A 27,065-nucleotide genomic window follows, 5' to 3' on the forward strand; every position below is an offset into this window, starting at 1 on the left:
ATCCTTCAGGAAACAAGCCATATGAAGCCCCATGGAGAGGAACTGCTTTTTATAAAGATTAAAAGATTAAAATATTTTATTGTCATGATAAAAAACATGAAATTTGTCTTCCCGAAAAATAGACAACAAGAATAAAATTACAATTTACAATTTACAGATATATACAAATATATACAAATATAGAGATAAAAATATGTGGGGAGCTTGTAAAAAGTACAACAATGAGAGTGAACCAAATTATCTCGACCATCTACTGTTAAAAAGCTTAATAGCACTAGGGAGAAAGGAATCCTTAAACCTGTTGGTCTTTAAGCATAGTTGTCGGATCCTGCCTGAGTGGTTTTGGATAATGTGAGGGTGCAGAGGGTGGCTGGGGTCGCAAACGATCTTATTGATTTGAGAAGTGATACAATCATCACAGGGTGGTCGCCACAGAGCAGCGCCCTCAACAGTTATTTGCCCATTTGACCAGTTTAGTCTGCAGGCCTTGTGATTTGTCAGGTTTTAGTTCACAGAGCTTCATTTGTCTTTTAAATTTCCTTGAAGAAGTGATCTATACATCAAGGGAAGAGAAACACCTGTTATTGTATAAAAAAACATTTGGTTACATGTCTGTAAATCCTTAAAGTATTTTTTTTTATTGAAATGGCAAACCTAGCCCTCCCCCATTTCTGTTTCGATTTTGTTCTCGAGCTGGAAATGACAACATTGTTTGGGTGAGGATTTGTGAGAGTGTGGAACCAGAGGGATGTTTATTCTCAAGTGTTTTCATTTATTTCATATATTGATTTTGGTTGTGAAGCCAAGAACTCTCAAAAAACAAACTTAGTATGAATCTGCAGCAAACATGTGGTTGTCTCCTTGTAAATGAGGCTGTAATTGCTGGCATCGCACTGTTGTATTGACCACAAAGGAAATGCATGCAGTGCCATTAACAACTGGTATCATGCCATACCGGTAACCCTGACCTGTACAAGGGACATCCCTTCATCACCAAAATATAGACAACTAAGGAAGTATTATGACTAGAATTATTCCAGGTAAATAAGACAATCAAAAGTGCTACCAGTTTAAGCCTCAATGTCATTAAGGGCAATATTTTCTTCCTGAAAAAAAGTAGGGATATTTCAACTCTGAACCACCAATTAAGAAAAAAGCATTGTTAGTCAAACCTTATTCTAGAACCAAACAATTTCCATGTTAAACAAAGTCTGCTACTGTACATGCAAATGCTAGTCGCAATTTCGAGACCAATAAAGAACTCAATTCGCAGTAGTGAAGTTAAGAACGATCCACTAAAAGCTGACGTAGTAGTCCCAGCTGGTGTCCTACCTTCCGCCCAGGTAGTAGTTAAAAAGCAGGACAGTTCATTTCAGAACTGAGAAGTCTCCCGAATTCTGAAAAATCTGTTCCGCGGTAGTAGAATATAAAGCAAGACAGTTCTCTAAAGAACAAAATCTACCTGGCAAGTAGACACACACATGGTGTTACCTCAAACTATATACTGTATATATTAATACCTCACCATACAATGCCTCAAATCCTATACGTGCAAATTGTATTTTATACATTTAGAAATTGACATGTTTAGAAACTGGAGTCAGCTTAGCTTTACTAGATTTCCTTTAATCACATCGACCAACCACAGGAGGAAACGGGATAGTTTTGATGATTGTAGATAGAGTGGTTTAATGGCTATGGAGTCCCTTCCTGCTGGTCTTTTTATACCTGTCTACTCAGGAAGTTAAAGGAACATTACAGAATTAAACAAAACAGTTGCTGGCAGTGTATGCATTTTATTTAATCCACCCTACATGAACTGTAAAAGTTTGAGATCGATCTGCCATCTGGGTCACAAGAAAATAGTGAAAAACCAATTTCATTTTGCATGACATTGATTGAAAATAAAAATGAATAAAACGCTCACTGAGCAATAACCTCCAAAGGGGAAATTGGTTTTATTTATTTCTCATCAAATATGACATTCCAAACGGAAATATTTCAAGGGTGATTTTCTACTATTATCATCATTAGACCGTGTAAGTTTTATGTAAGTCTGTGATCTTAGACAAGTTGTTTTCTTACTAATTCTGTAATGTTCCTTTAACTAGCATTGGACTATCAGGTACAAGAAGATACAATCCAGCCCATAACAATTGGCGTCTGTGTCTGCTGTTGTTGCCCCAGTTTTACTAAATAGTCTTCAAAGACATAGTATTTACCAAGATGCAATTCTATATGAGTATTATTACTATTATTATTCTTATTATTATTCCAACCATAGGAAGGCTACTATGGGCTGAGTGAGGAACCATACGGCTGCAATTACTGTAATTGCGATCCTGGTGGCTCATATAACAGCAGCTGTAACCGAGATTCTGGCCAGTGCTATTGCCGTCCACACATTAGCGGCAGACAGTGCAACCAAGTAGAGTCTGGATATTTCTATTCCTTCATGGATTACTTCTTGTATGAAGCTGAGTTGTCGCGAGTCTTGACACCATCGGTAAGACAATTTCAAATTTAAGGCTCATTGATAATAAGAATAACTAGTTCTTATAAAGCGGAGTTTACAATAACGTATACATGCGCTTTACATTAGTGCCCTGGTCTTTAGGACAATAACGTTTCTGTAATCTTTCTCAGCTCCCTGGGAAGTATACACCTCCTGTGGCTATTTTTTTCAAACACAATATCAACCTTTTTTTGATAACCAAAACTCTATTGAGTTTTTGGCACAGAATGTATGATTTTGTCATTCAGCATCACATATTTTAGTTTGAGTTTGTTTTTTCTTTTTGTTGTAGTTGGTGATGGTTGAGACCAGAGTGCGTGATGACAGCTCTTACATCAGCTGGACTGGTTCTGGATTTCTACGCATCACAGAGGGAGGTCAGATTCAGATCATTGTTGACAACATCCCAGTATCTGGAGATTATGAAATAGTTCTACGCTATGAACCATTGGTGAGTGGGAACCATTTGTGCCTAGATAAGGATATTGTAATTTGGGTTTTTTATTTGTTATTTGTAGAGAGATTAACTTACATCATAAGGCCGCACGACCACTTCAAGATGAGGGCTAAACTTAACTCGGGCTATTGACCTAAATCGACTGCAATTAGGGGCACGATGCTTCCTACTCTTGGGACTGAAACAGGGTTACCCCCTCACAGTCCGTAAGGATGTAGGCAAGGGTATCATACACTTAAACAAGTATGGTTCAATACCTTGCTCAAAGCCACAAGTGTTATGACCAGGATTCAAACCCACATTCGATGCTAACTAGGGATTGTTGAGTGTTGTGTCTGAGGCACTTGAGTACGTATTGATTGTTCCAGAGCGTGGGTTCGAATCCCTGCTCAGCAGTTAGTACCTTTGGGTGTTTTACTGAAATAGTTGGCACTACATGTAGTTGTTTTGTATATTCGGTTTGCACCATATGTACTTTGAGCGCTAAAATGTAACTCCACAATACCTTAAAGGACAATACTGAGCACCGTGAGTGTTACTGGGTGACAGATTTGAGCGCTACAATGTAACTCCACAATACCTTAAAGGACAATACTGAGCACCGTGAGTGTTACTGGCTGACAGATTTGAGCGCTACAATGTAACTCCACAATAACTTAAAGGACAATACTGAGCACCGTGAGTGTTACTGGGTGACAGATTTGAGTGCTAAAATGTAACTCCACAATACCTTAAAGGACAATACTGAGCAATGGAGTGTTACTGGCTGACAGATTTGAGCGCTACAATGTAACTCCACAATACCTTAAAGGACAATACTGAGCACCGTGAGTGTTACTGGCTGACAGATTTGAGCGCTACAATGTAACTCCACAATAACTTAAAGGACAATACTGAGCACCGTGAGTGTTACTGGCTGACAGATTTGAGTGCTAAAATGTAACTCCTCAATACCTTAAAGGACAATACTGAGCACCGTGAGTGTTACTGGGTGACAGATTTGAGTGCTAAAATGTAACTCCACAATACCTTAAAGGACAATACTGAGCAATGGAGTGTTACTGGCTGACAGATTTGAGCGCTACAATGTAACTCCACAATACCTTAAAGGACAATACTGAGCACCGTGAGTGTTACTGGCTGACAGATTTGAGCGCTACAATGTAACTCCACAATAACTTAAAGGACAATACTGAGCACCGTGAGTGTTACTGGCTGACAGATTTGAGTGCTAAAATGTAACTCCTCAATACCTTAAAGGACAATACTGAGCACCGTGAGTGTTACTGGGTGACAGATTTGAGCGCTATATAAGAAGCCATTATTATTGTTATTATTCTATTTTCTTGTAGGTTGCTGGAGCATGGGAGGATGTCCGAGTAAGTCTGACCCGTCAAGGCAATATCCCAACTCAGAGTGTTTGTGGTAATACCATCCCACAAGACGACCTCTTAGCGACTAGTCTACCCTCTGGAAACAGGTACACCAATCAAACTTTAATTACGAGTTCTCTTTTCCTTTCTCTAAGTCTTGCATGTATTCTCACCTCAGGATGTCAGGTTGATAATAAGAATTATAATAATGCTAATAATACTGGTTATTGTAGTGCGCCGTGCCTGTCAGAAAGACACTCCTGTCACGTAAAAAACTCTGTTTATGATGGTGCTTAAAGCCAAGACTGAATAAGTAAGTTTTTTAAGTTAGTTTTGAAGCTGGAGAGAGTGTCTTCTAGTCTGAGGTTACATTCCAAAGACATTTTCCATCATGTTAGAAATGACGGTCTCTGAAAGTGTGTTTAGAACGAGGGATGTTGAGGAGCATGGTGTTTGTGAAGCTGTCTTGTAGAAACCCAAAGCTGTACCTAGTCCTGGATGTATTGGGGAGATGTGACATGTGACATGTATAGAATGATAGATGAGGAGTAGAACTGTGAAATGGATAGGCTCATAATCTATGATTATTATCATTACTAATTATTACTGGAAATCCTATTCCACTACACATTACATTAAAACCCTACAAATGCCTGTTAGTTGGTCCATTGGTTAGACTGCAGGGTGTGCAATCACAGTGTGGTGGCTTTGAATCCTACCAAGCTAACTGCTGATTTCACAATGTCTAGACTAAGTTTTGTCATTTAGTTACTAAATCAAAATATCTTGATTTGTGCCAATCATAATCATATCCATTAAACCAAACTTTGTATGTAAGGTATGTAAGGTTGTGTTTATAACCCCTTGTGGGAGTGTGCTCAGTTCTCTTGTCAATAAGGTCATCTAAACAAACAAAGAAACAAAATGTTACCATAGTTTCCTTCATTTCACCAGGCACCGTTTGCTTGCATCAACATTCTGTCTTGAGAGAGGGAAAGTGTACACCATCGACGTTGACTTCAATAGCTTTGGAGGAGGAGGTGGAGGAGGAGGCCAGAATGTTAACACAGACATCCTACTGGACTCTGTAAGCTTATGATTCCGTCATAATCAAGGGATTTGGTGTTTAGTGAAAACTAAATTCTGACAACAAAAATGGTGTTTAATGTTTGTACAGTTTCAAATGAAAGAACCTAGACTCACTGAGTGTGGAGATATTGTTTTTTTGTGACATTATGAGGTGAACTTGGAATGCATACATTTTGTAATATTGTGTACAAATCGCCTACCCCATGTTCCATACGTGGTGAGTGTGCCCATTCAATAACTACATGTCGGTGGTTTTCGCTAATTCCACGCATGAAGAGTGTGTAGATCATAAATGGTCTGTTGGGAATGACCTCTGCTCTAGCAATGTGGCTTCTAATCCCATCCAAGTGATTTGCATGTGGATTGTTTTCACAGTTCTCAGAAAAGTATACAGTGCTTAATGCACATCGATGTAAGGGTCAAAACAACTTTATTCTTAATTCCGATGCCAAAATATCTAATATATCTTAACTCTCTCGAATCGTTTTTTTTTCTTCTTTTTTTCGGTTCACTATTTCTGATGGCTGGAGTCTTTTTGCTCTTTTGATCAAACATGACCTCTATACTTTTGCTGATATTAATGAATGTTTACCCCTATAGTTTGTGCTAATTCCACGGATCACCAACTTCAACATGTTCAGTGGATCCGACAGTATTAAACAGAACCGTCGTGACCAGTGGGAGTATTATCGCTGTGGAGAGGCCCACGTCTCCGCTATCCATGCTCCACTCTCTGATATCTGTAGAGAGCTCATGTTTAGTATGTCTGCTATGATGTTTGATGGTGCAGTGGGTAAGTGATTGAGCCATACGTATGTACTCAATAAAATTTGCCTACTTATTTCCAAGGACCAAATACTCTGCCTGTCACAATGTTTCACAAGCTGTTTATTTCTCTCTCTCTCGTAGATTGTGAATGTGATCCCATTGGTTCCATCAGTTCAATCTGTGATGAGTTTGGTGGGCAGTGTGAATGCAGACCAAATATTATCGGTCGTCGTTGTGACCAGTGTGCTCCAGGAACATATGGCTTCGGACCCAGTGGATGCTCTGGTAAGTTCCAGAGCCTGTTTGTTTAGACCCAGTGGATGCTCTGTTAAGTTCCAGGGCCTGTTTGTTTAGACCCAATGGATGCTCTGGTAAGTTCCAGAGCCTGTTTGTTTAGACCCAATGGATGCTCTGGTAAGTTCCAGAGCCTGTTTGTTTAGACCCAGTGGATGCTCTGGTAAGTTCCAGGGCCTGTTTGTTTAGACCCAATGGATGCTCTGGTAAGTTCCAGAGCCTGTTTGTTTAGACCCAGTGGATGCTCTGTTAAGTTCCAGGGCCTGTTTGTTTAGACCCAATGGATGCTCTGGTAAGTTCCAGAGCCTGTTTGTTTAGACCCAGTGGATGCTCTGTTAAGTTCCAGGGCCTGTTTGTTTAGACCCAGTGGATGCTCTGTTAAGTTCCAGGGCCTGTTTGTTACTCAAGGTTTCTACCGATGTGATCTGGGCCTACTTTCATGGCTCTGCTTACTGCCAAATTCTGTGCTTACAATCACCATTCTCTAAGCACTGTGCAAGCGCCGAATTTCTGTGCTAGCTGTGTAAGCAATTAATGCCGATGTAACATGGAGTGCGTATGAGCAAAATGTTCCTGCTAACAAGTGAAATATGCGTGAGGTAAGCATAGAATTCACTGCATCTGTAAGCGTTGACTCTTCGAGTACGTTCAGCAGAGCCATGAAATTGGGCCCTTGTTGTCTTCTAGAGAACAATACAAGTATGAATATTGGTTTGTGGTAACATCATGTGTGTGTTTCTACTTGCTAGGGATAAGTCTGATTATTTGCACAGTCTCAAGCTCTCCTCTTGACCCCTCCCCCCCACCCCACAGTGTGTGAATGTGATTCACGCGGCTCTCTTGATGGTTTCTGTGACCCAATCAACGGACAGTGTTCCTGTATACCTAATACCTATGGCCGGGCCTGTGATCTGTGCGCACCAGGCTTCTGGAACTTCCCCAACTGCATTCGCTGCGATTGCAACTACCACGCCCCAACATGTGACAGCAGGACTGGAGAGTGTATCGATTGCCAAGACGCTACAATGGGACCTAACTGTGAGAGGTAAGACTAGCTTAGTAACCCCCCCCCACCCCCCCCCAACGTTCATCAGACTCTTAGCATTCCCAAAATCTCCTTTTAATGTCACTACAACTGCGATGACTTAAGTGAAACGTAAAAACACAGCGTTGCAATTGTGGATTTGCAATTTTTTTGCAAGTGTGACAGCAATCATCGCAAACAGGACTAAAGTGAAATTGACCTTGTAGATCGCTTATCAGTCACATGACTACCTACCCTCATAGTGTCATAGTTTACCATTTAGCTACTCCATGGGATGAGATGCAATTAAGGTTGAGTGTCATGACCAAGATTCGAGCCCACACTTTGTCACCAGAGCTTGAGTTTAATGCAATTGACTGCTCTACACCCCAAAAAAGGAACAATAAAAACAAAAACTTGTAATTCTGATTCTGTGTATGAATTTGAACGTGTAGGTGCCAGGATGGATTCTACGGTGAGCCAACTATTGAAGCTAATCTTCCCTGTCAGCCATGCATGTGTCCAGGAGGTGAAGGAAGTGGTCATCAGTTTGCTGATACATGTTACATTGATCAGAGCATTCAGACTGTAGTGTGTATCTGTGAAGAAGGCTATACTGGTATGTAGTAATAATAATAATAGAGACTTTTAATGTGCACATACATTGATCAGAGCATTCAGACTGTAGTGTGTATCTGTGAAGAAGGATATACTGGTATGTAATCATAATAGTATTAAAAGACTTGTATTGCGCACATAGCTACCCTGCTGGGTGGATACAAATGTCTACACAATACCGCTCCTACATATCTCACTAGTCTCATCAAGGTTTACCATCCTAGACGACCTGGCCTTCGCTCTGGTTCAGACAGTACACTCTTGGCAGGTTCCAAAGGTGCATTCTGCTGGGTTGGGTCGTGCATTTTATGCACATGCCCAGTGCCTTTTGGGCCATCTCATTCATTAAATTCGTTCTGCAGAGTCGATGGAAGTTCCAAGTTCCAATTATCTTTGCCATTATTAGTGCCCTTATTTATTTGCTTATTGTACTTTTTCTTGTAAAGCACTGTGGTACCCAGTGTAAGAGTGCCGGTTCCCTATTTAAAAGGTTCAATAGACACTCTGTTTCCATTAATAGAGACTTATCAAGCTGTAACCTAGGCTTGATATGTCATTCTTGTAAGGGCACGACATTGTAAAAGGTACCTCTATAAGGAAGTCTAAGTTTCTACAACAACATTTCATGGCATTGACCAGGGGCATGGAGGTGGTTACTGCAACATTTCATGGCATTGACCAGGGGCATGGAGGTGGTTACTGCAACATTTCATGGCATTAACCAGGGGCATGGAGGTGGATGCATCCATGAAGTTTCAGACCTGCCTACTTCCACGCACTTATATTTTCATCCGTTGACAAGACGTCTAACCATTAAAATTAAATTGTTTTTGTTGACATCTCTTGCAGGTATTCGTTGTGATCAATGCGACAATAACTACTTTGGTTATCCCTCGGTACCCGGTGGTAGATGTAGCCTGTGTAATTGCAACGGTAACACTAACCCCTTGACACCTGGTAACTGTGACGCTACCACCGGGGAGTGTAGACTATGTCTCTATGACACTGGTGGCTTTAGCTGTGATGAGTGTGCGCCTAACTTCTATGGAGACGCTCTCCTCAGGAATTGCAGATGTGAGTTGTCATTGAGAAATTAGCGATTAGCTTGGTAGGATTCAAACCCATAACCTTGTGGATGCAAGTCTTGCAGTCTAATCATGTGACGTAGGCCACATTCAATAGTGCCATTCAATACATTTTATAACCTAATTACTTTGTTCTTGCTTAGCTTGCCAGTGTAACATCCTTGGAACTGACCTAAGCGTCTGTGACTTGAACAACAACTGTGGGATCTGCAATCGGGAGAGCGGGGAGTGCCCGTGCCACCCCAATGTTCTTGGCCGTACCTGTGACCAGTGTGCTCCTGATCATTGGAAGCTTGCCAGTGGGGCTGGATGTGAGGCTTGCAACTGCTGTGTCTATGGATCTCTGCGTTCACAATGCAATGAGGTCTGTTTCAATATCTGAACTTGTTCACAAATATAACCCTACTCGTACTTTAATGATCATCACAACAGCCCTTGCTTCTTACATTTTTTATTGCCACAGATCACTAAAAGGAAAATTTCTGTCAACAAATAAATAAAACATCAATTCGGGGCCACCAATTTCAGTGTTTTTTGTTTTGCATTTACACTTAAAAAGAAATACATGTGTTTTGTGTTCTTAACTTCTCCCTTTGACTCCTTGATTTTGTTGACTAGTTCACTGGGCAGTGTGAATGTAGAGCTGGATTCGGCGGCCGTACCTGCTGTGAATGTGAAAGTCTCTTCTTTGGAGATCCCCTGGAGGGATGTGAACGTAAGACCAATAGTTCTGTTTGATAACTCTGCTTATTGTCTTTGTCAAGTTTGGGATAAAATGGTTGAACAGAAGGGGAAAAAACAATTTGTAGTTCTTGCTCATTAGGTGCTAGTAGATGAACCTGGTTTTGCTTTTACTTTATCTATAAGGTAGGGTGTAAGTTACTTAACCTCTGCAACTATCGCAGGACCTTTGACCTTTAACCTTTGCCTAATTTGAATATCTCTACCCAGGATGTGAATGTGACCCCCAGGGATCTGAGTCCATGCAGTGCAACAATGACGGAACCTGTAACTGCCGCCCTGGTGTGACTGGAAGGAACTGTGATTCCTGCGCTTACGGAACAACAGGGGAAGTGCCTAACTGTGAACCGTGCGGGGAATGCTTTGATGATTGGGATGCTATCATTGAAGACCTTAGAAGTATGTCACCTCTTGATCTGCCTCCTCCCTCCTCCACCTTACCCCTAAGCCTTTCCCACCCTACGCCCATTTCCGGTATTGTTGTGGCTTCACAACCAGATTAAATGAATTTAAAATGAAATGATTGTTGTGTTGGCTGATCGCAGTGTCAGTAGAAACCATTTGTTAATATTTAATAAATCTTCATCAAATTTGTCTGTGTTTTTTGTAGGGCAAACGAAAGAACTTATCGCACGTGCTAACAACATCACAGTTATCCTACCACCAAGCTTATACGAAGAGGAGTTTAAAAGGATTAATATGAAACTTAGCGAAGTACAAGATTTGTTGACTGGACCCAGCGTAACAATGGATGATCTCGACACCCTGCTGGACAATATCGCCCAAATACGGTAAGCATTTTGTATTATTTATTTTGTATATATTTTGTTATTAGTATTTTTATTATTATTACTATTATTATAATGTTATTATGATGTTTTTTCTGGGGTGGGATTACGGGAGACTATGATCAAAGTAAAGATGTAAAGATTGTGTGACTAGATCCCCAATCTAGTGCTTTAAACTATCCTAATGATAGGCCTGTAGATAAATCGTAAAATGAGAACTGAACATTTAAGCCTATATTCTTATGCTTTACTGATAGTCTTTTAAAGTTGCTACGTTTTTGTTTCGGTGGTTTGTTTTTGTGTTCTAGTGCTGATTTGGATGACTACGACAAGAAACTGGACACTGTGGACAAAGACCTTCAGGACACCCAGGTTGAGAACTTCCAAGCAACGGAGGAATTGAAGCGCCTCCAACGTGAAGCCCAGGCGTTAGAAGAAGAAGCTGAGAGATTGAAGGCAGCGGTAGTCAATTATACAGATGGCAACATTGAAGGTGAGTCAGCTAACAGATTCACAGACAGGATTGCTGAGAGTGTGTCAGATAAGACTTAAGGCTGAGGGTGTGTCAGATAAGACTTAAAGGCTGAGAGTGTGTCAGATAAGACTTAAGGCTGAGAGTGTGTCAGATAAGACTTAAGGCTGAGAGTGTGTCAGATAAGACTTAAGGCTGAGGGTGTGTCAGATAAGACTTAAGGCTGAGAGTGTGTCAGATAAGACTTAAGGCTGAGAGTGTGTCAGATAAGACTTAAGGCTGAGAGTGTGTCAGATAAGACTTAAGGCTGAGAGTGTGTCAGATAAGACTTAAGGCTGAGAGTGTGTCAGATAAGACTTAAAGGCTGTGCATGGTGCACAATACTTAGTTAAGCCTGGTTCATACTTCCTGCAAATGCTAATTCAAAGCAATTTTTGACAAACATGTAACATGGTTGTTTTGGCAGCGAATGTTTTGCAGGTTTCAAACACAGTTCAACTGTTGCAAATTATTTGTTGCGATTTTTGTCGTCAACATTTATATTGCATTCTCATTCGCATGAAGTATGAACCGAGCTCTATTACTACAAATCAAAGGTATTTCAGACTTCAAATATTGATATAGACAGTTTGCGGTAACACCATGGCATGATAATCTCTAAATGAGTTGGGGTAGTTCTGAAAAGAACCGTTGGTTTCAACTCGATGTTTCGATCAGTATGCTTTGATCATCTTCTGGAGAAAGCTGTACTCTAAGGCTGCATCCTGCTTAAAAACTGATGATGTGGATAATAGCTTGGGGATGCCTGAAGGCGGGAAATTTTCAAGAAAGTTCCAAGATTGAGTTTTGACTTTCTCTGTTCTACTTTCCTTTAGGTGCAAACAAAAGTATTCATGAGAGTCGTATCAAGTCTCAGGCTGCACAGGATAAGGTGGATGGAGCCGTGGGATTGGTGGATCAGTCTTCAGGTATCAGGGCAGAGGTAGAAAGCATCATCAGACAGCGTGAACGAGACCTCGCTCAGAAACAACAACAATATCAAGATGAACTACAACAGGTTGATAATCAACTGACTGGGCTGGAGGCAAGATTGGGAGAATTAAACCAGCAGGTGAGTAGGTTTACCATTACTGATTCATAAATAGTTGGGAAGGTAGTGCATTCTGCTCTGCCAGCCAGGCTCCTAGTGGATGATACCTGTGCTATGAACTGTGAAGTGGGTAACCCTGTTTCAGGCCTTGCCCAGGAGTAGGTGGCTCTGCTTACCATAAGCACAGAATCAGCAGGGAAATCTGTGCTTATAGCAAGCGTATTTCACGGGTAAGCGACGAATTTAGGCTTCTGCACGTGCGTAATGCCCCTGGTGGCAGTTGATCTGGGTCGTTAGCCCAAATCAGTTCGGTGTAGCCCTCACCTTGAACTGGCTGTCCGGCCTTGTGATTTTAACTGATCTCTTATTAAAATTTAAAAACCGGTAGTAGGGACATTTCAAGTGTGTAAAAACTCTGGTCTTTGCCAATCCAAACAAGTATTTATCATGCATCAAAATTAAAATTCCCCCAAAAATAAAACTCCTTTTCTGCATGAATTTGTTGTATGAATGATTGTTTTTGATGATATGAACTTTTTTAAAGGTCTGTGGAGGTAGTGGTGAGACCTGTAACGCTGGTTGTGGTGGTGCTGGGTGTGGATACTGCGGAGGTCTCGGCTGTTCAGGATCTATCTCGGTATCAGACGAAGCTTTAAACAGAGCATCTCAGGCTAATGATAGATTCATGCAGAAGAAAGAACAGGCAGACGGCATGCTCACTGACGTAAGTAGATTTTGCTTGTAGTTTTAGTAAAATTGTGTTTTGTTTTCGAGTGTATGTAAACCCAACCATTTTTGTAAGAAGACGTCTCATTGGCTGAGAGTTGTGCAATTGGCGTGCACAATTCTACTGTTTGACAAAGATATCCACAATAGCAAAGTAGATGGAGTTAATTGAGTGACTAACCTTGTACACATGTGATTACCGTTGCATTGATAGATGGAAGGTGTGCATGCACAGACCATGGATGCCTTGGACCTGGCTAAGATGGCATACGATGCTGCACTAATGGCTCGGGATGAGGCTGAAGGAGCACAGACTAATCTTACCGGTCTGCTCCAAGCTATTACTGACTTCATTGAGAAGAAGAAGGTTACTCCAGCTGAGATCCAACAGGTCGCTCAGATGGCGCTAGAAACTCGCATCTCACTCACACCAGAAGAAATCAGAGGTACATGTAAATACTATCAATAATATAGAAATGTACTGAATAATATAGAAATAAAACCATGGATGATGTCCGTATCTTCAAAGTTTTTTTCGCGCTGGTCTATGATGGACAGTTAATTGCACAGGGAGCACCGTGAGAGCGCCCTCATTTGTTTGTTGGCAGCCAGACATCCATCATGAATATCTTCCCTGAGATTTCATTTTGTAGTGTGCGTAGCCATGCACCTACTGTGCTATGCTTTGATTGACCTACATTTTACATAGAGGGACGGAAGTTACTGGCAATCACGCCGTCTTGTACCTTCTTTTTTTTTCATTGTTAAGTCCCCGATTCAAGACCTTTGTCATGTTGTCGTAAAAATGTAGCATACAAGAATATGATTTTGATTCATATAGTTTGAACTATTACTTAATTCATTGAGTTTGAACTATTACTAAATAAAAAGGTTAATTGTAATACCCCTTTCACCTTAAAAAAAAATAACATCCAAACCGTTTTTTTTATTTTTTAAACCATTTCAGATCTGGCCAAGCAGATTGAGGACACTGTAGCCACTCTAGAGAACATTGATAAGATCCTAGAAGACACCACCGATGACTTGAAGAATGTCCTAGCCCTAAAGGATAGAGCTGACAAGGCAAGAGAGTTTGCTGATGAGGTTCTAGCTTCGGCTGAAACCGTTGTAGCTGCGTTGGATGAGGCAGAGGTAGCTCAGCAAACCGCTATGGAGGCCATTGATGAAGCTACTGGCAATATTAATGACGCTAATGATAACCTTGTTCAGGTAGGTCATGATCAGGAATTGGTACTCTTTCTTATTTCTTATCCGACAAACAGAAATACTTTCAGTATCTTCTCCTGAAGAGTGTACTCTTCGAAACGTCAAGCCCACACCGGCCCTTTACAGAACCAAACCTCACTCTAAAGAAACTTAATACATGGTTGTACCTGCAAGTTCACTATGTTTTGTTGACTTCTTATTGTTCACACCAGGCAAAGCTTCAAACACCACTTAGTATTAAGACTCTTATAAGAATACAGTGTAGTTGGAGTTTTTGGCATTGAGGTGTTTGCTCGCTTGCATAATAATTTGTATGTTCAATTTGACTCCTATGACTTATTGTTGTTTTTATTCTTTGACAGATTGAGTCTGAAGCGGAGGCAGCTATTGACAAGACTGGTCAGATTGAGGTTAAGCTGGATCAGATGGAGGCTCAGCTTGTTAGGGTCCAAGGAAAGTTCACTGATAATGAGGAAAACATCCGAGAAGCAATGGACTTTGCTAATATGGCTGATGCCGATGCTGACAAGGCCTTGGAGGTGAGTTTGAAGCCAAGCATTGTTGTGCATTATTTTTGTGCTTTGTGAAATCACAGAGGAAACAGGATGTTTTTGTGTGAGATGTTTTTTTTTTAAAAGTCCTTCTCAAATTCTGTTTTTTCCTCCAGTGTGTCCAATTCAATTGATTGTTTTTTTTTTCTTTTCGTTTTACATTGCAACTCTCATTAAAATTCAAAAATAAATACTAAAGTTTTGATCAATGTTGAGATTTTGATCACTGTTGTGAATTGTTGATGGAATGAGCCATGAGTATGTATGAAAAAACCAGAACTAAATGTTGTTGTGATTGATGATTGCAGGCTGTGGCTGAGCTAGATGTCAAGTTTAACCAGACCTTTGACCAAGCTATGAGTAAAGCGATGGAAGCGAGTAACGCTCGAACCAAAGCAGAAGGTCTCAAGGATGAAGCTGTTGCCTTCCAGCAGAAGGTTACTGAGCAACTCAACAATCTTAAAAGTAGGTCTCAGGTTCTTATGTAACACTTTGTACACCTGATGGGTGTTTCAAAATGCTTGCTATTTTATTTACATGTATGCAGAGCTATGTTTGGAATAATTTTGATTAATTTTACAGTTACCTTGTAAATGGTTTTCAACCTTCCTTTAACCTCTTGGCATTGCGCTACTGTCTTGCGGAATATATATAGACTGTGTATGACTAGTCATGCTATAAGCCTTTGGCATTAATGTCATCATGTTGCCCTTGAAGAGGTCAAACAATGACAAAATGATGAAAATGCAACCTATTTATGGGTGGCGCATAGTATCGCCAAATGAGCAACCTATCTTTGGTCTCTTCTTAGTTTTGATAAACTCCTGAAGTATGTTTGTGAAGTATCTTGTATCAATCGGGTCCAATATCATGGCTCTGCTTACCACTGAAATGTGTGCTTACTACATGTACCATAACCAAACTCTGCCTACTGTGCAAGCGCCAAACTGCTGTGCTAGCTGTGTAAGTGAAAAATGCCTTGTAGTGTGGAGTACGCATGCGCACAACCAAAAATTGCCTGCTCACCCCTGAAAAACGCATGATGTAAGTGCAGAATTCCCTGCTTCCGAACGCTTAGATTCTTTGCTTACGGTAAGCAGATCCATAAAAGTGTGCCAAGTTGTTACCAAACTATCGATTTGGTTCTTAACCATTTAAATCACTGTCTTTGTTTATTTACAGGGATGCAAGGTGTTTTTAACCAGAACGAGGCAACGATGACAGACCTATCAGATGAGATCAACTTGCTGAATATGAGAATGATGGATCTTTTGGCTAAAATTCAGACTAAAGCTGAGTATTACCGAACCTGCCAGGGAAACTAAGTTAGCGCTTAGAATGGGCGTGGCGTCCTCACAATAACCTCAAGATAGGGTTTTCGATCATTCTAACCACAACCTCATTTGTTCTTTTATTATCAACCATCAAACTTTGCATCTTGCTATTTGTCAGTGAGCAATCTCTGGCTAAGTCAAACCCTTGTTTTACAGTGGATGACTTGTGAATACAAAACCCGTTCAGTGAAGCCATTGTTTTATTGTTCTGTCATGTAGTCCCACGTGATCTCAAAAATTTACACTCATAAAGCTTTTTTTTAAAACGTGAATTCAAACTGTCTAAACAAGGTTTAACAATGAATTGTCTCATCTTTTTTGAGCCGCTTGTTTAACGCTAGATTCAGGCATGCAACTTTTCTGCTAAAAAAGGAGGGAATAAATCTGCCATGGAAAACTGGTCTGTGTTGTTGGCCTTTTCTCTGAAGTTGCATGTTTGTTCATTGGATCCAAGGCTTCATCACTCATGTTGAGCTGTTGTTCATTACAGTCTCTCTTTAGTCATAGCATAGCTTATTGATCATCCATGTTGACTCTTGAGACATAGTATAGTTTATTGATCATCCATGTTGACTCTTGAGTCATAGTATAGCTTATTGATCATTCATGTTCACTCTTGAGTCATAGTATAGCTTATTGATCATTCATGTTGACTCTTGAGTCATAGTATAGCTTATTGATCATCCATGTTGACTCTTGAGTCATAGTATAGCTTATTGATCATCCATGTTGACTCTTGGGTCATAGCATAGCTTATTGACCATCCATGTTGACTCTTGAGTCATAGTATAGCTTATTGATCATTCATGTTGACTCTTGAGTCATAGTATAGCTTATTGATCATTCATGTTCACTCTTGAGTCATAGCATAGCTTATTGATCATCCATGTTCACTCTTGAGTCATAGCATAGCTTATTGACCATCCATGTTGATAGTTTCCTCAGCTTCACTTTGATTGTTTCTGAAGAGAGCATTACCATCAAGTAAAATAGGCAGCAGCAAGAAATGACTGAGACTCTTCTGAAAAATGATCATCTATGTAAAAATTTAACAATTTAAAAAGCGCATGTGCTGCAGAGCTAAAAATGGCTGCTGTTATAGTTTGTCAGCAAGGCTCACACTTTCAAAAGGAAAAACAAACAAAAAACACTGCCTTTTAAAAATAAAGCATTTCTATTGTTGTGTTCTTTGAATTCAATCATTTTAAAGAAATATCCGCCAAAATGATTGATTAAAACAAATTTTAACACTAGTGGTTTATAAGTGATCTAGTTTTCTACTTTTTGTACTGAATCTGTATTTGTCGTATTTATATAACCAGTTGTAGTTTTGATTTATTATTAATGATATGTAGAGAGAAAAAACCTTTTGTCATCAACAAAATCTTGAGAGATTTTTCCTCGGAAAAGTGAAACAAGAAAGAAAGCTGTAAGGCTGAAAACTTAACTGGCAGTATTTATAGTTGATATTTCCTCTGTATTTTTATAGAGTTATTGTGTAGTACTATTTGTTTGTAATTTGAGGGATTTTGAACACAGAAAGTGTCGGATAGAACCAGATTTGATGCTATCGGACTTTTCATGTATGAGCAGTTTATAAAGCATTTAAAAAAACAGTTGTGTTTAATACTGATTCACACATGTGTGGGATGACTTCACATACTACATTCACAGGATCTCATTTTGTTGTGAGAATTAGCTTTAAATTGTTGGAATGGGTCAATCACATCCAAAGATCAAAACAAATAAATAAACAAAGCAACTAACTGTAAACTGTTTTTTAGAGAAGGTAAATGTCAGATAGAGAGGCAGTAGATTTGGAACTATTTCGTTGTGTTGTCTCTTTTGTGGATAGGTAGTCCTTAATTGACACAATGGACAACTGGAATTGAGTATTTCATTGTGTGTATTTAATGTGAACAAACCAAGCAAGCAGTGCACAGTGTTCGTTGACAAGCATAGTGGCTTCATAGTGATTTTCTGTTGATGTTGAAGAAGCCATACTTGACCAAGTACACTGGGCGTGGTTGCTTGGTTTGGTTACATTGTATACTAACTGTCATCATGGTGAAATCCTTGTGCGCCCAGCGTACTGGTGATGCTTAGTGGCTACATTTTGTTCATTTTTTTAATTGTACCCACTAAGAGTGATGTGACTTTGGTCACCACATGGCTAATGACAACACAGTTGAAAGCCAGCCATCTTTACAAACAATGATACGTGATTGTTTTTAATGCACCACTATGTGGTTTTTAAAAAATACCTTGTGTGGCATGCAGTAGTTTTATCAATACATGATTAGTCGGTTAGCCACTTTGCTGCGTACCAAGACTATGCGCGGCCCAGGTCCAGAACCAAACTTGCCGGTACAGATTGCAACTATCGAGATTTAACCAGTCAAAGCGTTTGGTGCCTTGTGACAAAACCAAACAAACACCGTCTGTAGGATTCCTTATAGATGCTTCTCATTTCATCTTAACCTTCTTCATGTGTCACTTTATTACTCATGCAAGTGTGATTTCATCCCATAGTAACCTTTGTAAAATATAATTTAACCATTTAAGTTTAAACAAAATCAGTAAACATGTGTAATCATTTTTTTTTTTTTTAACAAGGTGCTCTAGAATCTATTATGCTTTCATTAGGGAAACTGATCTGGTGCTATTTAGCAAGTTGTGATTCATTTATTCAAGTGTGTTAAAACATTGTGTATTGTAGATCAAGTAAAACATATTTAAGCTCTGGCCCTTATTAAGGGGGTCTGACCTGATCAGAAGAAACCACAGTTCATGGATGAAGATGAAGACTTATTTTGAATGAAATTTGTATTTTATAAACTCTTTGTTTAGCTCGGAGCTGATTTTTGTATTGCCCTTGGTGCTAGGCACAGACTGTTGCCAGATGTAGCCACTGTACAAAATTTGTATTTGTGAAGCCACAACATTTGATCACAGAGTTACTTTATTATTTTAGCTTATCATAAATCATGAATAAGATTCATCCAAGAATTGACATTATTTGTCAAACTACCAATAATGTTCCTTCCCTTTTACCACTAGGCTTCATAATCATGTTTGATTAATTTCTGGTCTTTTTTGCCAGTTTCAGGGACTTTTATGTGAGACATTGTTATGTATTTCAATACCCTTTTGAACAATTACCAAGTTTGTTTGGTTACCATGGTAATCTTAGCTGAACCAATCATGGAGTTTGCTTCCATTGCATCCCACACACCTTTTGTACAAACTTCTTTTCAGTTTTTTTTAACAACTTGTAAGATTTGGCAATGTTTGTGTGCCTTTTTTATATTTATATGGTGCAGGGGGTTAATATGCTGTGGTTTTTATAAAACTTTGTATAGATTAGTTTTCCATGTGTACAAGAAACACGCGTAGTGGTTCATAAAAGCCCAAAGTAAATTAAAAGTGTTTTATTGGACTGTAGTTTGTTTTTATAGGTAAGGCTGCTTTATATCACCCTATCATAATAGTAAGCTCATTTCACACTGCAGAGCCAATTCCCAGGGAATTAAACCCCAGGAAACGACTGGGGTCCGGTTGGCGTTGTGGTATCTTTCCTAACAATCCGCCTGTAGGACTACTGTTGGATCCGGCTGGTGGCACTGTGTGGACTGGGTTTTCAGTCCCTACCTGATTGTTGGTTTGCCCCTGGAATAAATAGTCTTCTCTCCATGGGGCTCTTGGCTGATATAGTGATTAAGTTTGCTTTTTGAGAAACCAATACTTTCATGTTCATTTTACACTCAGAATGCTCTCCCCGTGATTATTTCGCTTAACCCTCATCCAAGCAGAGGTAACTGTTACCACCTGAAGTAATACCACTGGGAGTTTCCTAGAGTTACCAATATCCAAGCTTTAACTTAACAGGTCATCCAAAGTTGCTTTCCAGTGACATTATTTTCTGGTGTGAAAGTGTGTTAAAACCAAAGGTCCGCACAAAAAGCAGCTCCTCATTTCTTAGAGCAGCCAAGTTAAAAACTAGCTTAGCAATGTCATGAGTTGGTAGTAGTCATATTGCTCGTCCCCTGGTCCCCTGATGTTATTTGCTAAGACAAAGCATTGTTTACAGCATATCTACGAAATCAGACCCAATCTTGTGAACAAACGGTAGCGGAAAAAAACCCAAATTACACTTGTAATTCAACCTTTTTCATGTGTGGCTGCAATTGATGCTAGTTGCTTGTATGACTCCAATACCGTGTAGGTCTATGTTAAGTAGCATATCGACTAGATAATTATTAATATTTGTTAATATATTGAAGATTTTGATGAAGCATTCTGTTTTGTTTGTTAATTTACTAGAATTTTATAAACTCAATTTTAATTCTAGATTAGTGCATGTAGTCGAACTTCGTGATTCAATAACAGTAACCCGTCATGACAGACGTCTGTCTCAAACTTAACACTCGGTCCCTTTTATTTGTCAATTTATTTTGAAAATGCCGACGAGAAATTTCATTTTAATTGCTTTATTATTAACATATTCAAGAAAAAAACTTAAGTTAAATACTTAATAAAAGATGTTCAGCCCCACTTTCAATGTCTGTGTGTTATTTATTTTGCCAGGAGGTTTTTTTTTTTCTTGTGTGAAAGATGATAGTCCATGTGATTGCTAATCAATGTAGCTTGACTGACTGAGAATCCCTGATTAAAACTGCACCTTCAATTCGAAAGAACCCATATTTTAATATACCACTGACAATTAACTTTCTAAAGAGCCCACTTAAAGCAGCAGATATAAGGGAAATGGTCTGTTTTCCGTTCAATTTCAGCAAAATTCATGCGCACAGCATTCCCTTATAAGGAGTTGTTTACCCGATCGGGCTGAGGGCCTTACCATTTCATAGCTGGAGGGGTGTTGTGATGAAAGAAATCATTGAACAATTACAATGTTTGCATTTATTTTACTTTTTACCAAAAAGTGTTGATGTTTTTGGCTTGAAATGGTATTTGTGAATGGGAATCAAAGTGTTGAATCGGTTTTCAACTAGTGGTTTAAACCCGCCGAAGCCTGTTTCTTTGATAATTTACCTCGACATCGTCTCGGTAAAATTATCAAGAACCAGGCATCGTTGGGTTTAAACCACTAGTTGAAAACCTCTACACCACACATTGATTCCCTTAGTGAAGATGTTTCCCAACCACCCACATCCACCTACGCACCCCCACCCCCAAACCCGCCCTCGCTCCCCCAACCATGACCCAAACCCCACCCCTCCACAGAGAAGGGGTGCATTAATAGCTGCTTTACTAGCTAGCTAGCTAGTATGGAGGACCAAAAGTGGATAACGCAATTTGCCAATGTGGACACTATTGGTAATTTTCAAAGACTAGCCTTCAGCACAGTTGCTGTATCTCAACATGTCCACAAACCTGTGAAAACTTGAGCTCAATCGGTCATCGAACTTGCGAGATAATAATGAAAGAAGAAAAAAAACTTGTCACACGAAGTTGTATGCGTTTAGACGGTTGATTTCGAGACCTCAAGTTCTAAATCTGAGGTCTCTAAATCAAATTCATGGAAAATTACTTCTTTTTCGAAAACTATGGCACTTCAGAGGGAGCCGTTTCTCACAATGTTTTATACCATCACCCTCTCCCCATTACTCGTCACAAAGAAAGGTTTTATGCTAATAACTATTTAGAGTAATTACCAATAGTGTCCATCACTGCCTTTAATAGTAGAAAATGAGAATTTAATTACTTTAAAGAAAAAACATTTATTCAAAATCTTCATTTTCTGCTAGCAGAAATTTTGAATTTACTTTTTGCCAGTTACTGCATGGAGGTTACTGGCGGTCGAAAAGTAGACAACCCAAATTTCCAAATATGTACTAGCGGAATTTGGGATTTTACTTTTTGGACGACACTAAATTTAAAAATTTCTACTAGCAGAGTTTTGGATTTTACTTTTTGGACCAAACCATTATTTCAAAATTTCTGCCAGTAGAATTTTGGATGTTAATTTTTTAATTTTACTTCAGGGATGTGGTTTCTCTACATGTCAGGACGTGACATTTAAAGGTCTCTGAGTCGGCAAAGATCAAAGCTAAATTTGACAAAGCTGACTCTAAGTGGTGACTGCAAGATATTATTTCCAGCTACCAAACTCTGGCAAGGAACCGTCCGAAACGGGGAGGTCTTTAGCACCAGCTAGTAAAATTACCATTTTGGAATATGGAATAAAAATAAATTAATGATTTTAGGCCTTTTCAGATTCAGTATTTCCCGCTTCTTGAAGGACTAGTCGAAATTTGGTTTTGTCAAAAACGTTCAATCCAAATTTCTGCTAGTAGAAATTTGGAAATTTGGGTTGTCTACTTTTCGACCGCCAGTCACTGGCAAAAAGTAAGTTCCAAATTTCTGCTAGCAGAAAATGGAGATTTTGAAAAATGGTTTTACTTGAAAGAAAATTCTCCTTTTCTTCTATCAAAAAATTGATGATTTGGTTCACTACTTTTGGTCCTCCATAAGCTAGCCCCTAGCTAAGCGGTGATAACACCTGTTACGCATGCGTATTACACACACATGTCCCTCGCTCTTTTGCAGTGTAGTGGAGTCTGGGCTGCAGACACAAACAACCATAACCTAAACTGACAAATCAGACTGGTGCTGACAAAAGTACTTTATTTTTGCGAAGAAGTATTTTGTGTAACGAACGAACACTGATGATGGCGGATGGCTGAACTCTGACGGCTTTGTGAACAGCAGGCTAAGTTTAACAATGGCGACAAGTGAAGATGGAGAAAATCGCCTTCGTTCTTCATTGAGCAGTATGGATGGTTCTGTTATTAAACACGAACCTTTTCGTTCGAAGGCGATCCTGCCATGGGATAGACTGTCAAACTGGCTGCATTGTGTCTGTGTTGTCACTTTCGACTTGGAGTTGGGACAGGCTTTGGAGGTAAACAAAAGACTTGACTGAGTTTAGCATGTTTAGAGTCTGGATAACTTTCCGTATGGCGCCACCACTTTTTCACTCATTTTTACAAAAAGGGATATCTCAATGACGTAAATTAGATACTATATTATTTCATATCGAATGAAAAAGTGGTGGCGCCATACGGAAACTTTTCCAATCGTGAATGAACTTACACTTTAATCTCATAATTAGAGTTAGACGCACCAACATTGAAGCACTGACTCTGACCATCGCTGACTGTAGAAAATCATCCAGTTGCTTAGCCCTGGTAGGACGTCAGTCAGAGTGCCACTGCACTGACGTCCTGGGTTTAAAGGTTCTTTACAATGCGAACACAAGTTTGACTACAATTTTCTTTATTTTTTACCTGATTTGAGAAGCTGAAATTCCGTTCATATATTCATAGTGTCCCTCACTATATTCTCAACGAGTTCACAGCTAACAAATATATCCATGGAAGAAATTATATCCGAAAATATGTCGAAGTTCTGCACTGGCGATGTTGATCATCGTGTACCACTTGATAGTGTGAGCCCAAGTGCGCATGGCTTTGAGTACAGTGCATTATCTTGCCGCTATTCGCCGTCAAAACAGGGTAGGTGCCGTTCACTCACCTTCAACTCCTCCAATATATATTTTAAAATCCAGGAGGCATAAAATACTCCAGCTCAAATAGAATTTTCTTAAATTTCCGGTTGAATTTCGGTTACAAATATCAAGTTGATTTTTTTGTAAAAAAACCAAAAAATTCTAAGCGTGCAGCAAAATCGTCTGCCGCCGCCGTCTTGCTTTTTCACAGTGCTTCTTGTATATGTGCGGACAACAGAGGGCGCTTTCCTGCGCGCGTATATTTTTTTTCTTGGGACGGTTAGCATGCGCTAGTTTATGGTAAAAAGTGGCCTCATTTGTCCTAGGAAAAAAACGCTTCCGGCTCATGAAGTCTTAGCACAAGACGTCAATGCTCGGTATCGCATAGTTCTGCGCTTTGTGGAAATTGCTCACCGACTATTATCTGCTTAGTGTTTGGTTAACGCAGGTTGACAGCGATTTGGCTGCAAATAGTAGGCCGCCAGTGATCAGTGCAAGAAAGTGTTTACACGGAAGTTAGTGCACGACGTGGGATTTTCTTTTCACAAAATATTAACACCAAAGGAGAAAATTAGAAATTTAAATAATGCTATCTTTGAGTTCCAACTACAAGGAACATGTGAGTAAAAGTTCAGACTCCCGAGTTAGGTAGAAATATTTTTAACAGATTTTTGAAAATTTTTCGCAATGGTACGGGACCTTTATACCCTGGACTCCGTTGCGTTGCCTGCAACGGAGGAGTCCAACCTGGGCTACCAGTTGCTTTGTATTAACCCTAAATAGTAGGAGTTAGCCCCACTTGTGTGATGTGGCCAAGGCTAGCTTAGGATTCAGCTATAGCCCTGACGGCGATTAGGCTGCAAATAGTAGACCGCCAGTGATCAATGCAAGAAAGTGTTTACACGGAAGTTAGTGCACGACATGGGAATGGGAAACATCATTTGTAATTTTCTTTTCATTAACAACAAGGGAGAAAATATAACAATTTTAAATAAAGCCATCTTGGAGTTTATATTATATATTATATTATATATTTATTGACCAAACCAACAGCGGACGAGCCGCCAATTGCAGGAAAGGATAATACACAAATTAAAAATATTCATAGACTTTATGAAATAATGCGTATGTACAAAGTTAACAATCAAAATAAAAAACATCTTTGGAAAGAAAATTCAGACTACAAGGAACATGTGAGTAATAGTTCAGCTTCCTGAGTTAGGTAGAATTTTAAATGTTACAAATGTTTTTGCAATGGTACGGGACCTTTATACATGTACCCTGGATTCCTTGGCTAGGATTGATCTAGCCTTGGCCACACAAGTGGGGCTACCAATTGCTATTTTGCTGAGTTGCAATTTCGGATTTTGCCTTAAAAACAAAATCCTTGTAAGGGCCTATATGCCACAATGTAGACAAATTTGTTATTACATTTCTAAACTCTATATTACGATGACAATTTGTTTCTCATTTATCCATGTGAATGAACTTTGTAAATTATGCCACATCGAGTCTTCTAAAGCCATGCCATGTTCGCATTGGACTTTTGGGTTGGGTATAAAAGTAATGTACTAGCCCTATAAGTTCTGTTTGCACTTGGATTAGTTTGTGTCCGGTAACTTACCAGGGGCCTTTCTGAAACCTCGGATTGGGCTCAGGCTCATGCTCAGCGCGCTGCGTACCCAGTAAAAACACTCTATGCTTTTAACCTGAATTTTCAGAGCAGCTTGTATTGCCCGCGGTGGTTGGTATATCAGCAGACCTTTTAGAAGTCATGTGACAGTATTGTTAAGTAACCGGAGAGTTTTGTCACATTGGGCCTCTTGTCCTTGTTTTTAAAAGTTAACATTGTTAAGTTACAGCAGCTCAAATCGGCCTGTTAAGTTTACAGCGCCGTAGCGATAACTTACCAGCCCAGCAAGGTACCGGCTGTTTGCACTCGGACGGTATCGATAATGTAACCATTTGCGGCAGTAAGTTTTAACCATTTTAAGTCCAATGCGAACGCGGCTTAAGAGGACTTTCTGATATGGACGGGTGCTCTTACTACTGCGTCGTCGCTGTGCAGCGTAGATTTTGTGAGAGAACGTTAGGTACCAAGGTTTGTGACAATTAAAACCTGTGCAGATTTGGTGGTGAGACAAATCCTATCACATTCCAGGCATTGCGGAACGAGACCATGGCTACACCAACATCTGGGATCGCCTTGCACCCGTTGCCAAATTAGAACTACATTACACACTATAGTAGGTTTTTAAGAGCTACGATCATGGCAGCTAAGAATGCAGTTCTAATAAAAAAACTGTATTAAGTGCCTGTAGTTGTTATGAAATACAAAGTACTTATTAGTTGGTTATTAGTTTTCTTGAATGCCTATAAGTACTGGGGTCAATACCTGAAAGAGTTAGGACGAGTCCTAGGAAGTACTACAAACTTAAGGCTTGTCGTAAGTTAAGACGAGGAACTCATCATAACTCGAGATAAGAATAAGACTAGTCTTAAAACTCTTTGTGAAATCCAGTACTGGGTAAGTGTACAATTGTTTTTTATTTTTGCACTACAACAAAAAAGTACAATGTGTTTTATTGATTTTTTGTGTGTTAACTTCACCCATGTCAGCATAGCTGATTAACTTTAACAAAATAAGAGACAATCTGTGAAAATGTGGGGTCCTTTTTAATCCTTTTCAATTCTCATAACTACTCTTATTTCTCTCATTCTTTAACAGTTTGTGTATCCCAACCATGTGAAGCTCTCAGAAAAAGAGGTATGTTGAAGATTTCCACATTGTCATTTTACTTCATGAATGTCTGCTCATTGCCAAATTGCCACTGTAGTGCCAAAATTGTGACAAAATGGTGACAAATTAGGAGCTTGTTTGCAATAACACAGACAGTCAATCAAAATCCTTTGCAAGGACATTGAGTTCAAGCAAAATGAGTTGAAGTAACGTCTGTCGATGTCGGTTTTTTCCCATAACCGATATATATCGAAAATTTAATATCGAGTATACTCGATATATCGAGTATTTCCCGTGCGCAAGATGGAAGCCTAAAAACAGCACTTGGTATGCTCATGGAGGTAGAAATATATATACCGTAGACTGACAGTTTAATAGGGTTACATTTCAACCTGTTTTTGTCTGATCCCCCGAACTTGTTTGTAGTTCAAACAATTTCAAATTGCGTAGTCCCGCCCCGATTATTTCTGGTTTTACAACAAAGTATGATCGCCGCTACCGCTGGCTTGGCCAATTGGTGAACGCTCATCACAATTCTCGATTCGTGATTGGCCATGATTGGCCGTCTCAAAATGACACAGAGCCTTTAGTTGTCCGACGGGCGCGCGAACGACCTTTACGGTTGAAAATGGTTGAGATAAT

The 27,065-nt window shown here is 39.5% G+C and overlaps 2 protein-coding genes across 2 annotated transcripts in view; both read left to right on the top strand.

Annotated features, from left to right (window-relative positions):
* LOC139950257 (laminin subunit beta-1-like) overlaps nt 1-20,706 on the top strand; it is a 50,797-nt gene extending 30,091 nt beyond the window's left edge. Inside the window, exons 9-29 of the mRNA XM_071948877.1 lie at nt 2,285-2,506; nt 2,808-2,966; nt 4,325-4,452; nt 5,300-5,432; nt 6,035-6,227; nt 6,344-6,487; nt 7,310-7,541; nt 7,976-8,139; nt 8,988-9,212; nt 9,367-9,587; nt 9,842-9,938; nt 10,175-10,363; nt 10,575-10,755; nt 11,061-11,245; nt 12,100-12,335; nt 12,859-13,038; nt 13,255-13,486; nt 14,008-14,270; nt 14,630-14,806; nt 15,127-15,283; nt 16,001-20,706. Of these exons, the coding sequence (XP_071804978.1) occupies nt 2,285-2,506; nt 2,808-2,966; nt 4,325-4,452; nt 5,300-5,432; nt 6,035-6,227; nt 6,344-6,487; nt 7,310-7,541; nt 7,976-8,139; nt 8,988-9,212; nt 9,367-9,587; nt 9,842-9,938; nt 10,175-10,363; nt 10,575-10,755; nt 11,061-11,245; nt 12,100-12,335; nt 12,859-13,038; nt 13,255-13,486; nt 14,008-14,270; nt 14,630-14,806; nt 15,127-15,283; nt 16,001-16,143 (3,861 nt within the window). The 3' untranslated portion in view covers nt 16,144-20,706. The remainder of the gene's footprint in view (nt 1-2,284; nt 2,507-2,807; nt 2,967-4,324; nt 4,453-5,299; nt 5,433-6,034; nt 6,228-6,343; nt 6,488-7,309; nt 7,542-7,975; nt 8,140-8,987; nt 9,213-9,366; nt 9,588-9,841; nt 9,939-10,174; nt 10,364-10,574; nt 10,756-11,060; nt 11,246-12,099; nt 12,336-12,858; nt 13,039-13,254; nt 13,487-14,007; nt 14,271-14,629; nt 14,807-15,126; nt 15,284-16,000) is intronic.
* Nucleotides 20,707-22,823: 2,117 nt separating this feature from the next.
* The window catches only part of LOC139954205 (protein DENND6A-like), a 29,696-nt gene continuing 25,454 nt past the window's right edge, over nt 22,824-27,065 (top strand). Inside the window, exons 1-2 of the mRNA XM_071953919.1 lie at nt 22,824-23,077; nt 26,412-26,450. Of these exons, the coding sequence (XP_071810020.1) occupies nt 22,898-23,077; nt 26,412-26,450 (219 nt within the window). The 5' untranslated portion in view covers nt 22,824-22,897. The remainder of the gene's footprint in view (nt 23,078-26,411; nt 26,451-27,065) is intronic.

This window comes from Asterias amurensis, chromosome 2, assembly GCF_032118995.1.
Source record: "Asterias amurensis chromosome 2, ASM3211899v1".
NCBI classification, from domain to species: domain Eukaryota; kingdom Metazoa; phylum Echinodermata; class Asteroidea; order Forcipulatida; family Asteriidae; genus Asterias; species Asterias amurensis.